The 16,943-nt window shown below is 41.9% G+C and overlaps 1 protein-coding gene across 1 annotated transcript in view; it reads right to left on the minus strand.

The window, feature by feature from the left end:
* LOC143294770 (dnaJ homolog subfamily C member 21-like) overlaps positions 1 to 16,943 on the minus strand; it is a 36,126-nt gene that overhangs the window by 5,669 nt on the left and 13,514 nt on the right. Inside the window, exons 9-14 of the mRNA XM_076606246.1 lie at positions 14,281 to 14,365; positions 12,694 to 12,787; positions 11,956 to 12,107; positions 10,855 to 10,897; positions 8,741 to 8,838; positions 1,029 to 1,098 (exon numbers count right to left, since the gene is read on the minus strand). Of these exons, the coding sequence (XP_076462361.1) occupies positions 1,029 to 1,098; positions 8,741 to 8,838; positions 10,855 to 10,897; positions 11,956 to 12,107; positions 12,694 to 12,787; positions 14,281 to 14,365 (542 nt within the window). The remainder of the gene's footprint in view (positions 1 to 1,028; positions 1,099 to 8,740; positions 8,839 to 10,854; positions 10,898 to 11,955; positions 12,108 to 12,693; positions 12,788 to 14,280; positions 14,366 to 16,943) is intronic.

Below are 16,943 nucleotides of genomic sequence, written 5' to 3' on the forward strand. Positions count from 1 at the left end.
ACTGGAATGCATGATGACATTTTACACACAACTCCTTCCAGGTAAGCAAGTGTTTTTTCTGATCTCCCTGGTCAACAAATGTGTAAACACAAGACAGTGCCTGAACTCTCTTCATGTGTATACGCAAGCAGAAGATCAAATATGCATGTTAAAGATTCTGAAATCCATGTCAACATTCTGTGGAGTGTGGGAAACACAGATTCATCGGCAAACTGATGTTGGTGATGTAAAGGAAAGAAGAGAGAAGAGAAGACATCCCTCCCTAAACTGCTGCTCAATCCTTGCTGCATCTTGGCACAGTGACATCAATATCTGATTCATTGTTACCTGGAAAACCCAGCTAGAATTGTGTCAGATGCTCTGAAGTTCCTTTTCCAATATCTCTATCTGGATGTAGAAGACCATTTGTTCTGGGATGATCCAATGTAAAATGTTCAGTATGTAGAAGACCATTTGTTCTGGGATGATCCAATGTAAAATGTTCAGTATGTAGAAGACCATTTGTTCTGGGATGATCCAATGTAAAATGTTCAGTGTGTAGAAGACCATTTGTTCTGGGATGATCCAATGTAAAATGTTCAGTATGTAGAAGACCATTTGTTCTGGGATGATCCAATGTAAAATGTTCAGTATGTGGAAGACCATTTGTTCTGGGATGATCCAATGTAAAATGTTCAGTATGTGGAAGACCATTTGTTCTGGGATGATCCAATGTAAAATGTTCAGTATGTGGAAGACCATTTGTTCTGGGATGATCCAATGTAAAATGTTCAGTATGTGGAAGACCATTTGTTCTGGGATGATCCAATGTAAAATGTTCAGTATGTGGAAGACCATTTGTTCTGGGATGATCCAATGTAAAATGTTCAGTATGTGGAAGACCATTTGTACTGGGACGATCCAATGTGAAATGTTAAATATAATATGGTCATCATTAAAATACTGAGTTTTGTAACAATCTAGTACTAGACCAGTTTGAGTTGAAGCTTTTTTTTTCCTTTTTTAGGGAAAACATTGTAAGTACTCACCTGATTAACAGTATCTGAGCCATTTGCAGCTTTCCGGTCCTTTTTCTTATTTTTCTTGGACTTGGCATTTCTTGAAAAAAAAGAAGAAAAAACTTTTATTTTTTGTTTTTGCTTTTTTTTTTCTTTTTTTTTTCAACAGCAACTGTGGTATTTTGTGTCAAGAGATCAGTCTATGTGCTTGAAACTGGGCAACTAAAGAGCAACAGTTTCTGTGCTTGTTTTAAGTTCAACCCTCTTTGCCTCAATCACATTCCTAAGCGCCCACAGTGCTAGTTCACTGTGGCATATGATGTGCAACACTCTTTGCCTTAATCAGATTCTGAAGTGCCCATACAGTGCTCAGTCACTGTGGCATGTGAAGTTCAACCCTCTTTACCCCAATCACATTCCCACATCTACACACAGTGCTAACTGACTGTGACATGTGAAGTTCAACCCTCTTTACCCCAATCACATTCCCACATCTACACACAGTGCTAACTGACTGTGACATGTGAAGTTCAACCCTCTTTACCACAATCACATTGCCACATCTACACACAGTGCTAACTGACTGTGACATGTGAAGTTCAACCCTCTTTACCCCAATCACATTCCCACATCTACACACAGTGCTAACTGACTGTGACATGTGAAGTTCAACCCTCTTTACCTCAATCACATTCCCACATCTACACACAGTGCTAACTGACTGTGGCATGTGAAGTTCAACCCTCTTTACCTCAATCACATTGCCACATCTACACACAGTTCTAACTGACTGTGACATGTGAAGTTCAACCCTCTTTACCACAATCACATTGCCACATCTACACACAGTGCTAACTGACTGTGACATGTGAAGTTCAACCCTCTTTGCCTCAATCACATTCCCACATCTACACACAGTGCTAACTGACTGTGGCATGTGAAGTTCAACCCTCTTTACCCCAATCACATTCCCACATCTACACACAGTGCTAACTGACTGTGACATGTGAAGTTCAACCCTCTTTGCCTCAATCACATTCCCACATCTACACACAGTGCTAACTGACTGTGGCATGTCAAGTTCAACCCTCTTTACTTCAATCAGATTTCCACATCTACACACAGTGCTAACTGACTGGGCATGTGAAGTTCAACCCTCTTTACCACAATCACATTGCCACATCTACACACAGTGCTAACTGACTGTGACATGTGAAGTTCAACCCTCTTTACCTCAATCACATTGCCACATCTACACACAGTGCTAACTGACTGTGACATGTGAAGTTCAACCCTCTTTACCTCAGTCACATTGCCACATCTACACACAGTGCTAATGTGAAGTTCAACCCTCTTTACCTCAGTCACATTGCCACATCTACACACAGTGCTAATGTGAAGTTCAACCCTCTTTACCTCAATCACATTGCCACATCTACACACAGTGCTAATGTGAAGTTCAACCCTCTTTACCCCAATCACATTCCCACATCTACACACAGTGCTAACTGACTGTGGCATGTGAAGTTCAACCCTCTTTACCTCAATCACATTGCCACATCTACACACAGTGCTAACTGACTGTGACATGTGAAGTTCAAACCTCTTTACCTCAATCACATTGCCACATCTACACACAGTGCTAACTGACTGTGACATGTGAAGTTCAACCCTCTTTACCACAATCACATTGCCACATCTACACACAGTGCTAACTGACTGTGACATGTGAAATTCAACCCTCTTTGCCTCAATCACATTGCCACATCTACACACAGTGCTAACTGACTGAGGCATGTGAAGTTCAACCCTCTTTACCTCAATCACATTGCCACATCTACACACAGTGCTAACTGACTGTGACATGTGAAGTTCAACCCTCTTTGCCTCAATCACATTGCCACATCTACACACAGTGCTAACTGACTGTGACATGTGAAGTTCAACCCTCTTTGACTCAATCACATTGCCACATCTACACACAGTGCTAACTGACTGTGACATGTGAAGTTCAACCCTCTTTACCTCAATCACATTGCCACATCTACACACAGTGCTAACTGACTGTGACATGTGAAGTTCAACCCTCTTTGCCTCAATCACATTGCCACATCTACACACAGTGCTAACTGACTGTGACATGTGAAGTTCAACCCTCTTTACCTCAATCACATTCCCACATCTACACACAGTGCTAACTGACTGTGGCATGTGAAGTTCAACCCTCTTTGCCTCAATCACATTCCCACATCTACACACAGTGCTAACTGACTGTGACATGTGAAGTTCAACCCTCTTTGCCTCAATCACATTCCCACATCTACACACAGTGCTAACTGACTGTGGCATGTGAAGTTCAACCCTCTTTGCCTCAATCACATTCCCACATCTACACACAGTGCTAACTGACTGTGACATGTGAAGTTCAACCCTCTTTGCCTCAATCACATTCCCACATCTACACACAGTGCTAACTGACTGTGACATGTGAAGTTCAAACTTCTTTACCTCAATCACATTCCCACATCTACACACAGTGCTAACTGACTGTGACATGTGAAGTTCAACCCTCTTTACCTCAATCACATTGCCACATCTACACAGTGCTAACTGACTGTGACATGTGAAGTTCAACCCTCTTTGCCTCAATCACATTGCCACATCTACACACAGTGCTAACTGACTGTGACATGTGAAGTTCAACCCTCTTTGCCTCAATCACACTGCCACATCTACACACAGTGCTAACTGACTGTGACATGTGAAGTTCAACCCTCTTTACCTCAATCACATTCCCACATCTACACACAGTGCTAACTGACTGTGACATGTGAAGTTCAACCCTCTTTGCCTCAATCACATTGCCACATCTACACACAGTGCTAACTGACTGTGACATGTGAAGTTCAACCCTCTTTGCCTCAATCACATTGCCACATCTACACACAGTGCTAACTGACTGTGGCATGTGAAGTTCAACCCTCTTTGCCTCAATCACATTGCCACATCTACACACAGTGCTAACTGACTGTGGCATGTGAAGTTCAACCCTCTTTGCCTCAATCACATTGCCACATCTACACACAGTGCTAACTGACTGTGGCATGTGAAGTTCAACCCTCTTTGCCTCAATCACATTGCCACATCTACACACAGTGCTAACTGACTGTGGCATGTGAGGTTCAACCCTCTTTGCCTCAAACACACTGCCACATCTACACACAGTGCTAACTGACTGTGACATGTGAAGTTCAACCCTCTTTGCCTCGATCACATTCCCACATCTACACACAGTGCTAACTGACTGTGACATGTGAAGTTCAACCCTCTTTGCCTCAGTCACATTGCCACATCTACACACAGTGCTAACTGACTGTGACATGTGAAGTTCAACCCTCTTTGCCTCAATCACATTTCCACATCTACACACAGTGCTAACTGACTGTGGCATGTGAAGTTCAACCCTCTTTGCCTCAATCACGTTCCCACATCTACAAACAGTGCTAACTGACTGTGACATGTGAAGTTCAAACCTCTTTACCTCAATCACATTCCCACATCTACACACAGTGCTAACTGACTGTGGCATGTGAAGTTCAACCCTCTTTACCTCAATCACATTCCCACATCTACACACAGTGCTAACTGACTGTGGCATGTGAAGTTCAACCCTCTTTACCCCAATCACATTGCCACATCTACACACAGTGCTAACTGACTGTGACATGTGAAGTTCAACCCTCTTTGCCTCAATCACATTCCCACATCTACACACAGTGCTAACTGACTGTGGCATGTCAAGTTCAACCCTCTTTACTTCAATCAGATTTCCACATCTACACACAGTGCTAACTGACTGGGCATGTGAAGTTCAACCCTCTTTACCACAATCACATTGCCACATCTACACACAGTGCTAACTGACTGTGACATGTGAAGTTCAACCCTCTTTACCTCAATCACATTGCCACATCTACACACAGTGCTAACTGACTGTGACATGTGAAGTTCAACCCTCTTTACCTCAGTCACATTGCCACATCTACACACAGTGCTAATGTGAAGTTCAACCCTCTTTACCTCAGTCACATTGCCACATCTACACACAGTGCTAATGTGAAGTTCAACCCTCTTTACCTCAATCACATTGCCACATCTACACACAGTGCTAATGTGAAGTTCAACCCTCTTTACCCCAATCACATTCCCACATCTACACACAGTGCTAACTGACTGTGGCATGTGAAGTTCAACCCTCTTTACCTCAATCACATTGCCACATCTACACACAGTGCTAACTGACTGTGACATGTGAAGTTCAAACCTCTTTACCTCAATCACATTCCCACATCTACACACAGTGCTAACTGACTGTGGCATGTGAAGTTCAACCCTCTTTACCTCAATCACATTCCCACATCTACACACAGTGCTAACTGACTGTGGCATGTGAAGTTCAACCCTCTTTACCCCAATCACATTCCCACATCTACACACAGTGCTAACTGACTGTGACATGTGAAGTTCAACCCTCTTTGCCTCAATCACATTCCCACATCTACACACAGTGCTAACTGACTGTGGCATGTCAAGTTCAACCCTCTTTACTTCAATCAGATTTCCACATCTACACACAGTGCTAACTGACTGGGCATGTGAAGTTCAACCCTCTTTACCACAATCACATTGCCACATCTACACACAGTGCTAACTGACTGTGACATGTGAAGTTCAACCCTCTTTACCTCAATCACATTGCCACATCTACACACAGTGCTAACTGACTGTGACATGTGAAGTTCAACCCTCTTTACCTCAGTCACATTGCCACATCTACACACAGTGCTAATGTGAAGTTCAACCCTCTTTACCTCAGTCACATTGCCACATCTACACACAGTGCTAATGTGAAGTTCAACCCTCTTTACCTCAATCACATTGCCACATCTACACACAGTGCTAATGTGAAGTTCAACCCTCTTTACCCCAATCACATTCCCACATCTACACACAGTGCTAACTGACTGTGGCATGTGAAGTTCAACCCTCTTTACCTCAATCACATTGCCACATCTACACACAGTGCTAACTGACTGTGACATGTGAAGTTCAAACCTCTTTACCTCAATCACATTGCCACATCTACACACAGTGCTAACTGACTGTGACATGTGAAGTTCAACCCTCTTTACCACAATCACATTGCAACATCTACACACAGTGCTAACTGACTGTGACATGTGAAATTCAACCCTCTTTGCCTCAATCACATTGCCACATCTACACACAGTGCTAACTGACTGAGGCATGTGAAGTTCAACCCTCTTTACCTCAATCACATTGCCACATCTACACACAGTGCTAACTGACTGTGACATGTGAAGTTCAACCCTCTTTGCCTCAATCACATTGCCACATCTACACACAGTGCTAACTGACTGTGACATGTGAAGTTCAACCCTCTTTGACTCAATCACATTGCCACATCTACACACAGTGCTAACTGACTGTGACATGTGAAGTTCAACCCTCTTTACCTCAATCACATTGCCACATCTACACACAGTGCTAACTGACTGTGACATGTGAAGTTCAACCCTCTTTACCTCAATCACATTCCCACATCTACACACAGTGCTAACTGACTGTGGCATGTGAAGTTCAACCCTCTTTGCCTCAACCACATTGCCACATCTACACACAGTGCTAACTGACTGTGACATGTGAAGTTCAACCCTCTTTGCCTCAATCACATTGCCACATCTACACACAGTGCTAACTGACTGTGGCATGTGAAGTTCAACCCTCTTTACCTCAATCACATTCCCACATCTACACACAGTGCTAACTGACTGTGGCATGTGAAGTTCAACCCTCTTTGCCTCAATCACATTCCCACATCTACACACAGTGCTAACTGACTGTGACATGTGAAGTTCAACCCTCTTTGCCTCAATCACATTCCCACATCTACACACAGTGCTAACTGACTGTGGCATGTGAAGTTCAACCCTCTTTGCCTCAATCACATTCCCACATCTACACACAGTGCTAACTGACTGTGGCATGTGAAGTTCAACCCTCTTTGCCTCAATCACATTCCCACATCTACACACAGTGCTAACTGACTGTGGCATGTGAAGTTCAACCCTCTTTGCCTCAATCACATTCCCACATCTACACACAGTGCTAACTGACTGTGACATGTGAAGTTCAACCCTCTTTGCCTCAATCACATTGCCACATCTACACACAGTGCTAACTGACTGTGGCATGTGAAGTTCAACCCTCTTTGCCTCAATCACATTGCCACATCTACACACAGTGCTAACTGACTGTGACATGTGAAGTTCAACCCTCTTTGCCTCAATCACATTGCCACATCTACACACAGTGCTAACTGACTGTGACATGTGAAGTTCAACCCTCTTTGCCTCAATCACATTTCCCACATCTACACACAGTGCTAACTGACTGTGGCATGTGAAGTTCAACCCTCTTTACCTCAATCACATTGCCACATCTACACACAGTTCTAACTGACTGTGACATGTGAAGTTCAACCCTCTTTGCCTCAATCACATTGCCACATCTACACACAGTGCTAACTGACTGTGACATGTGAAGTTCAACCCTCTTTGCCTCAATCACATTGCCACATCTACACACAGTGCTAACTGACTGTGACATGTGAAGTTCAACCCTCTTTACCACAATCACATTGCCACATCTACACACAGTGCTAACTGACTGTGACATGTGAAGTTCAACCCTCTTTACCACAATCACATTGCCACATCTACACACAGTGCTAACTGACTGTGGCATGCGAAGTTCAACCCTCTTTGCCTCAATCACATTGCCACATCTACACACAGTGCTAACTGACTGTGACATGTGAAGTTCAACCCTCTTTACCTCAATCACATTGCCACATCTACACACAGTGCTAACTGACTGTGACATGTGAAGTTTAACCCTCTTTACCTCAATCACATTCCCACATCTACACACAGTGCTAACTGACTGTGGCATGTGAAGTTCAACCCTCTTTACCCCAATCACATTCCCACATCTACACACAGTGCTAACTGACTGTGACATGTGAAGTTCAACCCTCTTTACCCCAATCACATTCCCACATCTACACACAGTGCTAACTGACTGTGACATGTGAAGTTCAACCCTCTTTGCCTCAATCACATTTCCCACATCTACACACAGTGCTAACTGACTGTGGCATGTGAAGTTCAACCCTCTTTGCCTCAATCACATTTCCCACATCTACACACAGTGCTAACTGACTGTGACATGTGAAGTTCAACCCTCTTTGCCTCAATCACATTTCCCAGTGTCCACACACTGCCAGTTCAACGTGGCATGTCAAGTTCAACCCTCTTTGCCCCAGTCAGATTCCCCCCAATCCTCTCTTTGCCCCAGTCAGATTCCCCCCAATCCTCTCTTTGCCCCAGTCAGATTCCCCCAAATCCTCTCTTTGCCCCAGTCAGATTCCCCCCAATCCTCTCTTTGCCCCAGTCAGATTCCCCCAAATCCTCTCTTTGCCCCAGTCAGATTCCCCCAAATCCTCTCTTTGCCCCAGTCAGGTTCCCAAAAATCCTCTCTTTGCCCCAGTCAGATTCCCCAAAATCCTCTCTTTGCCCCAGTCAGGTTCCAAAAAAATCCTCTCTTTGCCCCAGTCAGATTCCCAAGCATCCACACAGTGCCAGCTGATGGTGGCCCACCTCCTGCTGGAGACCTCCTCCTCCTCCTGGTCATGGTCCTTCATGTGGAGGTGGCTGACAGAGGCCGCCAGGTGGTCCACATCCTCTTCATCAGGCTCCTGCAACAAACGACTCTCATGTTCTACGGGCAGAAAGGGGGGAGAGGGATTTGAACTTGGGTGTCTAAGTTGCACGAGAGGTTCTGAGACTAACAAAAACAATATTAATAATGACAATGATAATAATGATAATGATAATAATACTAGCAATGAATACTTATTCACTGCTTTTTTTCAAGTACATTTCAAACTGCTTAACAAGCACTAAAACTCATTAACTATTGATGATGAAATAATAACAAAATAAAAAAATCAATCTACGCCAGCTTCAGACATAACAAAACAACTTGTTCAACTCACTTGAAAAATACATTTTAAAAACTTTGTATTGATACTGAATTTTCTTTATCATATTTAATTACTATTTCTGTTTCCTTATAAACACTCTTCTGTAACAGTTTAGATGCAATGCATTTAAACGGGTTGGTAATTATTTAAGTATTACATATAATCAAGGCAGGTTTAATCTTGAATGATATACAACCTCAGCTTATATGTAGAAGGCTCTGGAATTTATATTCGTCTTTAAGAATTTAGACTATTCAGAATTGAGAATCCAAAACAGGTGATAATAGCTGTAAAATTTAATTACTGGGATATTTTAGTGGGGTTTTGGGGTTGTTTTTTTTCATTTTTCATTTGAAACAAACTGTGGATTGATGTGAAGTGTTTGGTAAAGCACTGTTTGGAGTGAGTGAGTGAGTGATAGCCATCTGTAAGTTTGCTAACTTGGACTTTCGTTGTTTTGCCCACAGGGCATAATTATCATCTTCATGTATGTTCCAAATGTATGCACGCACACACACACACACACACACACACAAACACACACACACACACACACACACACAGAGAAAATGCAATTCAGTCCAGTCCCTTGCCCCTTAACCCTTCACTTTCCACTTCCCTGTTATGCATATCTGTTATATATATATATGTGGGTGTATGTGTGAATGTGTGTCTCCATGTTTCACACTTATTTGCTTATTTATCATCACTGTTGTCTTTTTATTTATTTATTTTATTATTATTATTATTACTCTTTTTTTTCTTTCTTTTTTTAAATTTATGTACGCTTATATTTGACTTCATCAAGCTTTTGCACCTTGTACATATTAGTAGTAGTAGTAGTAGTAGTAGTAGTAGTTCTTTTTTTATGTATTTACCTATTATTTATTCACCCTTTTCTTTTTCTTTCTTTTCTTTTTTTTTTTCTCAAGGCCTGACTGAGCGCGTTGGGTTACGCTGCTGGTCAGGCATCTGCTTGGCAGATGTGGTGTAGCGTATATGGATTTGTCCGAACGCAGTGACGCCTCCTTGAGCTACTGAAAATAACTGAAACTAACTTTCCACTTCCCTACCCCCTTACTGCACCACATTCCCTGGTTTTTTAATAAACGACATTTAAAACAGTCTGAAGCCTGGGCCGATGTGGTAAGAGGGATCCTATCCACTGTCAGGGATCAGGTTCGACATCGGTCATCGGTCATTGACGCATTTAATTTTGAAATGACCTATTGTTTTTCAAGTTGCCAGGTCACATGACTTATTGTTTTTATGACCAGTCGGTCAACCAAAGTAACCATCTCTCTCTCTCTCTCTCTCTCTTTAACGATCGCGATCGCTTTGTCGTCTGCTCCTACAGGAAATGACTATAAACTGGTTTACTAAAATACGGATCCGTGACGAAACGAAATCTGAAACGAATCTTTATCGCTGCCTTTCGCGAGCTTCGGCGAGAAGAATTGGCGTTCCCACTTTTGCATTAACCGGGTGATATTTGACCTATTGATTTTCAAAATGACCTATTGATTTTATGTTCTTCCGGTCATATGACCTATTGTCTATTGAACCCAACCTGATCTCTACACTGTTGACATAAATATCTGTCTCTCTGTCTCTGTGTCTCTCACAGCAGACTGACACTGGTTCTGCCAACACCAAAGTAGATCAATCTCCAGAAACAATGAAGAAACAATGAAGAAACAATTCACAATGTCAAACTGTCACACATACCTCAAGCTGCCTCTGCCTTTTCTTTTTCTTTTGTTTCTTTGATCTGTAAAAATAAAAAATAACAAAATTTTTTTAAAAAGATAACAAAAAAAACACAGCACTGAAACATATCACCATTTGTTGTGCATGCTTGGCCTTAAAAACGACACCCTGAAAATTTTGCCAGGAACAACCCTTTTGTTGCCATGGGTTCTTTTACGTGCCCTAAGTGCATGCTTCAAACGGGACCTCGGTTTATCGTCTCATCCGAATGACTAGCGTCCAGACCACCACTCAAGGTCTAGTGGAGGGAGAGAAAATATCAGCGGCTGAGCCGTGATTCGAACCAGCGCGCTCAGATTCTCTCGCTTCCTAGGCAGACGCGTTACCTCTAGGCCATCACTCCACATGAGAACAAGCCCACCACAATCACTTTTTTTTCTCAAAATACTATATCAGAATACTAAGATGACCATTTCTTTGTTCCTTTTGTTTGTATTTAGATATCAGTCCTTTTGGGCTTCGCGACAATAGATGAAGTTGAATCAAGTCAAGTCAGAGTCAAGTTGTAGAGATACTCCCAGCATAAACGCTTTAGGTAAGCATGCAAAATGTGTAGACATAACAGCAGCCTTTGCATTTATGCTGGAGCATCTCTTACTCTTCTTCTTCTTCTTCTTCTGCATTCACTCGTATGCACACAAGTGGGCTTTTACATGTATGACCATTTTTACCCCGCCATGTAGGCAGCCATACTCCGTTTTCGGGGGTGTGCATGCTGGGTATGTTCTTGTGTCCATAACCCACCGAATGCTGACATGGATTACAGGATCTTTAACGTGCGTATTTGATCTTCTGCTTGCATATACACACGAAGGGGGTTCAGGCACTAGCAGGTCTGCACATATGTTGACCTGGGAGATCGTAAAAATCTCCACCCTTTACCCACCAGGCGCCGTCACCGTGATTCGAACCCGGGACCCTCAGACTGACAGTCCAACGCTTTAACCACTCGGCTATTGCGCCCGTCGAGCATCTCTTACAACTTGACCCTTATTTCTGAGTTCAGTGTTTTTTTGTGCACACACACTGAAGTATGCCCCTCACGTACACTCGACTCACTTTGCTCGACTGACGTATTCCTCCTCTTCCTCAGCTTCCTCCTCCTCTGCTTCTTGCCCCTCCGTCTTCACACTGTCGCCTTCCGCTTCCGTCTGCTTTCCCTGTGAGCCACCCCCACCCCCGTCCTCCGCGGCCATCGCTTCTTCCCCTTCCTGTAACCGTGGGAAAGGGAGGGTGAGTGGGGTGGGGTGGGGTGGGGATAACGTAATCATCATCACAGGATCTGCATCAGCCAGCTTAAAACTCCAAAAAAACAGGTACTGGATGTTCAAACAAGCATTGCTGGTCACATAGAAAATCTAGCACGCTACTCCCCCACCCCCCCATCCCCCTCACCCCCTGCCCCCCCCCCCTCTGCGTCATCTCCCCCCACCCCACCACCCAAAAAATTCAAAATAAACTTGTGTTCTGAGATGACAGAGTGAGGAGTTGGGGGGGTGTGGGGGGGGGCAGGGGAGGGGAGCTTGAGGTGGGAATGGTTATGATACAGCAAATCCAAAAATTACAATAAAAACAAAATTCCAGTCAAAACGACAAAATATAACAAAACAAACAACAAAAACTGAAGGTAACACACTTACGCGAGTTTCCAAAGTGGCTATTTTTTTCTTCACACCACTGCCAACATCAAGAACATCTTTTAAACATTATGAAAACTACATACAAATGAAAAATAATAATAATAAAGATTTTTTTTTTTTTTTTTAATCTAAAAAAAACAAGTCAAGCCATGCTGACCTGTTCTTCCATCATCTCTTCGTCCATCTCCAGCTCGGCTCTCAAGATGGCCACCATCTCCTTGTGCTTCTTGGACCTCTCGTGGTTGGACATGCTGTCAACACATACACGGCCTGTCTTCTTCACACAACACACTACACATGTCGTTTCTTCTTCAACCAACACACTACACATGTCCTGCCTTCTTCAAACAACACACCACACCACACACATCCTTTCTTCTTCACACAACACACTACACATGTCGTTTCTTCTTCAACCAACACACTACACATGTCCTGCCTTCTTCAAACAACACACCACACCACACACATCCTTTCTTCTTCACACAACACACTACACATGTCCTTTCTTCTTCTGCCAACTCACAACACATGTCCTTTCTTCTTCCGCCAACTCACAACACATGCCATTTCTTCTTCTTCACAGAACACATTACACATGTCCTTTCTTCTTCACACAACACACTACACATGTCATGTCTTCTTCAACTAAAACACTACACACATGCTTTCTTTTTCACACAAACACACTACATGTCCTTTCTTCTTCACACAACACACTACACATGTCCTTTCTTCTTTGCACTACACACTACACATGTCCTTTCTTCTTCACACAACACACTACACATGTCCTTTCTTCTTCACACAACACACTACATGTCTTTTCTTCTTTGCACTACACACTACACATGTCCTTTCTTCTTTGCACTACACATGTCCTTTCTTCTTTGCACTACACACTACACATGTCCTTTCTTCTTCACACAACACACTACACATGCCCTTTCTTCTCCACACAACACACTTCACATGTCCTTTCTTCTTCACACAACACACATCATTTGTTTTTCACACAAATACACTACTTGTCCTTCCTCCTTTACACAATACACTATAAATGTTCTTCCTTCTTCACACAACACACATCCTTTCTTTTCCACATAAACACGCTACATGTACTTTCTTCTTTACACAATACATTACACATGTTCTTTCTTCTTCGGCACAACACAAACATATGCCCTTTCCTCTTCAAATAAAATACTAAACGTGTCCTGTCTCCTTCACGCAAGGCACTAAGCCACAGTCTTCATACTGGCTCACTCACAGGATCCCTTACAAAAACATTCTAACTCTCAAAATATCAGGTGATTTTGACAATGAGACCACTGAACTACTTTTTTTATATTATAATTACTTTTTTATATTATAAATATAATCATTATTCATTTATTTATTTATTTATTTATTTATGCTTATATTTGACTTCATCACGTTTTTGCGCTTTATACATATTATTAGTAGTGGTAGTAGTTATTTTTTTTATGTATTTATCTATTTTTTATTCACCCTTGTTTTTTCTTCTTCTTTTTTTCTGAAGGCCTGACTAAGCGCATTGGGTTACGCTGCTGGTCAGGCATCTGCTTGGCAGATGTGGTGTAGCGTACATGGATTTGTCAGAACGCAGTGACGCCTCCTTGAGCTACTGAAACTGAAACTGAAACTGAACTACTGTTCAACAGTGCCACATTTTTTCAAAACTTCCCACTAACATGCTGAGAGCGGAGACCAACATACGTACGCCTTTTCACTTTTGAAGGCCTTGTTGCAGGCAGGACAGAACAGACCGTCGTACAGATCCTCTTCTTCGGGCTGCGGCTCGGGGACTGGAACACGCACAGGTGTAAACGCACACACATGTTATAGAATAGAACAGAATATGTCTTTAGTACCGAGGCGTACCGGGGTCACAAGGAATACTTGGGAAGGGGTGGGGGTGGGGGCCTGGGGGGGTGGGGGGGGTTAGTACATAAGAAGATACGACCATAAATCGAAAATCATACACAAACACAGATACAGTACAAATTAGGATACATACAGGTGCATATCAATATGAAAAAAAAACTTGTGCATACTCACACATGCATGCACTGCACACACACACACTCTCTCTCTCTCTCTCTCTCTCTCACACACACACACACACACACACACACACACACACACACACACACACACATTTGAACAGAAGCCGCATATTACATATGGATGGGGCTGATGACTAGATCTTCAGGTAGATGGTTGTTGATTGCACAATTCTATTTATCATACTGGATTTGTTCAACTTCAATAGACAGGGCACTGACTGCTACGGGGGAAAAGCTATTGGCCAAATGATGATGTACTGATAATAGCACCCTCAATGAAAAAATCTTCAATAAAAGCTTAGAAAGAAAGAAAAAAAGAATTGATGAACATAACAAACACAAATGCACAGAAGAAGACAGACACTGACACAGACAGACACACAGACACACAGACACAGACACACACACACACACGATGGACACACACGCACATACACACACACACACTCTCACTCTCTCTCTCTCTCTCTCTCTCTCTCTCTCACACACACACACACACACACACACACACACACACACACACAAACACACACACTCACTCACTCACTCTCACACAGACACAACCACACACAGTTCAGACACAGACAGACAGACAGACAGACACACAGAACACACAAATGTATACAGAACTAACAACAGGAATATAATGAAAAGAAATATATAATGAAAGGAAATATATACAGAACTAACAACAGGAATATAATGAAAGTAAATATATAATGAAAGGAAATATATACAGAACTAACAACAGGAATATAATGAAAGTAAATATATAATGAAAGGAAATATATACAGAACTAACAACAGGAATATAATGAAAGTAAATATATAATGAAAGGAAATATATACAGAACTAACAACAGGAATATAATGAAAGTAAATATATAATTCACCGAAAGGAAATATATACAGAACTAACAACAGGAATATAATGAAAGGAAATATATACAGAACTAACAACAGGAAAATATATACAGAACTAACAACAGGAATATAATGAAAAGAAATATATACATAACTAACAACAGGAATTCAGTGAAAGGGAGTATAGACAGAACTAACAACAGGAATTTAGTGAAAGGAAATATATACAGAACTAACAACAGGAATATAATGAAAGGAAATATATACAGAACTAACAACAGAAATTCACCGAAAGGAAATATATACAGAACTAACAACAGGAATTCACCGAAAGGAAATATATACAGAACTAACAACAGGAATTCACAGAAAGGAAATATATACGGAACTAACAACAGGAATTCAGTGAAAGGAAACATGTAGACAAACACATACATACAGACAAACACATGCACCCACGCACACATACACGCTCACAGTCACACACACATACAAAAGATGCATGCACAGAAACGAACACTGAACAAAACAAAGTAATATCTAAGTTTGCAATCAAGACTGTCATTTTCCAGATTAAATTGAGAAAATAAAAATCTTCAGTTTAACATCTTTTCACTAAGAGTACCGTAAAGTTTGGTCTATAAGCCGCGACTTTTTACCCCAGCTTCAACCTCTGCGGCTTATACAATGATGCGGCTTATTTGAGGATTTTAACGATCCCGGGAGTGTCACGTTCTCGTCTATTCTTAGCTGCCCTTCAACTCACCAAAATCATGATTTCTGTCCATGAATTTTTGGATGAGCTTCAGGATAGTGTGCTAACTGTTCACGTTTTATAAATCAAATCCGCACACATTAAAGCCTTCAGATCAGCATTCAGTTCTACTCTGCTCAAGCGTACACCCTCATCATGCCGAAAACGCGACGTTATACCTATGATGCAGCCTTCAAATTGAAGGCGATCGACCTAGCAGACGACAGTGCAAGCAACGAACCAGCAACGACCTCCACCTTCATGTTCATGAAGTGAAAGCGAGGCTGAAGTCAGTGACAAGATGGCGGAGGAAGCTGTGCCAGTTCTCTTCAACTTGGACACTGAAGATGAAGATTTTAGTGGATTCAGTGAGCAGGATGACGTTGAATAAATGTGACTATCCCTAAATTATGGATCTTATTTTCATTGGGTTTTTGTTTTGTTTTGTTTTGTTTTGGTTTGTTTTGTTGTTTTTTTGTGGCACTAGCAGTATTTTCGCTTGCTTTTCTTTTTGTTGTTCCCGCTTGTGTTTATTTCATAACCTACAGTATTGACAGCTTTTCTGTAGTATCAGTATGTGTTCCGGTACCAGTAATAAGTGCCGCTTATAAGCCAGTGCGGCTTACGTATGTATAAAGTTCAATTTTTTCCAAAATTTAGTGGGTGCGACTTATATATCAGTGCGCTCAATAGACCGAA

The sequence above is a fragment of the Babylonia areolata genome, chromosome 20, assembly GCF_041734735.1.
Source record: "Babylonia areolata isolate BAREFJ2019XMU chromosome 20, ASM4173473v1, whole genome shotgun sequence".
Taxonomy (NCBI): domain Eukaryota; kingdom Metazoa; phylum Mollusca; class Gastropoda; order Neogastropoda; family Buccinidae; genus Babylonia; species Babylonia areolata.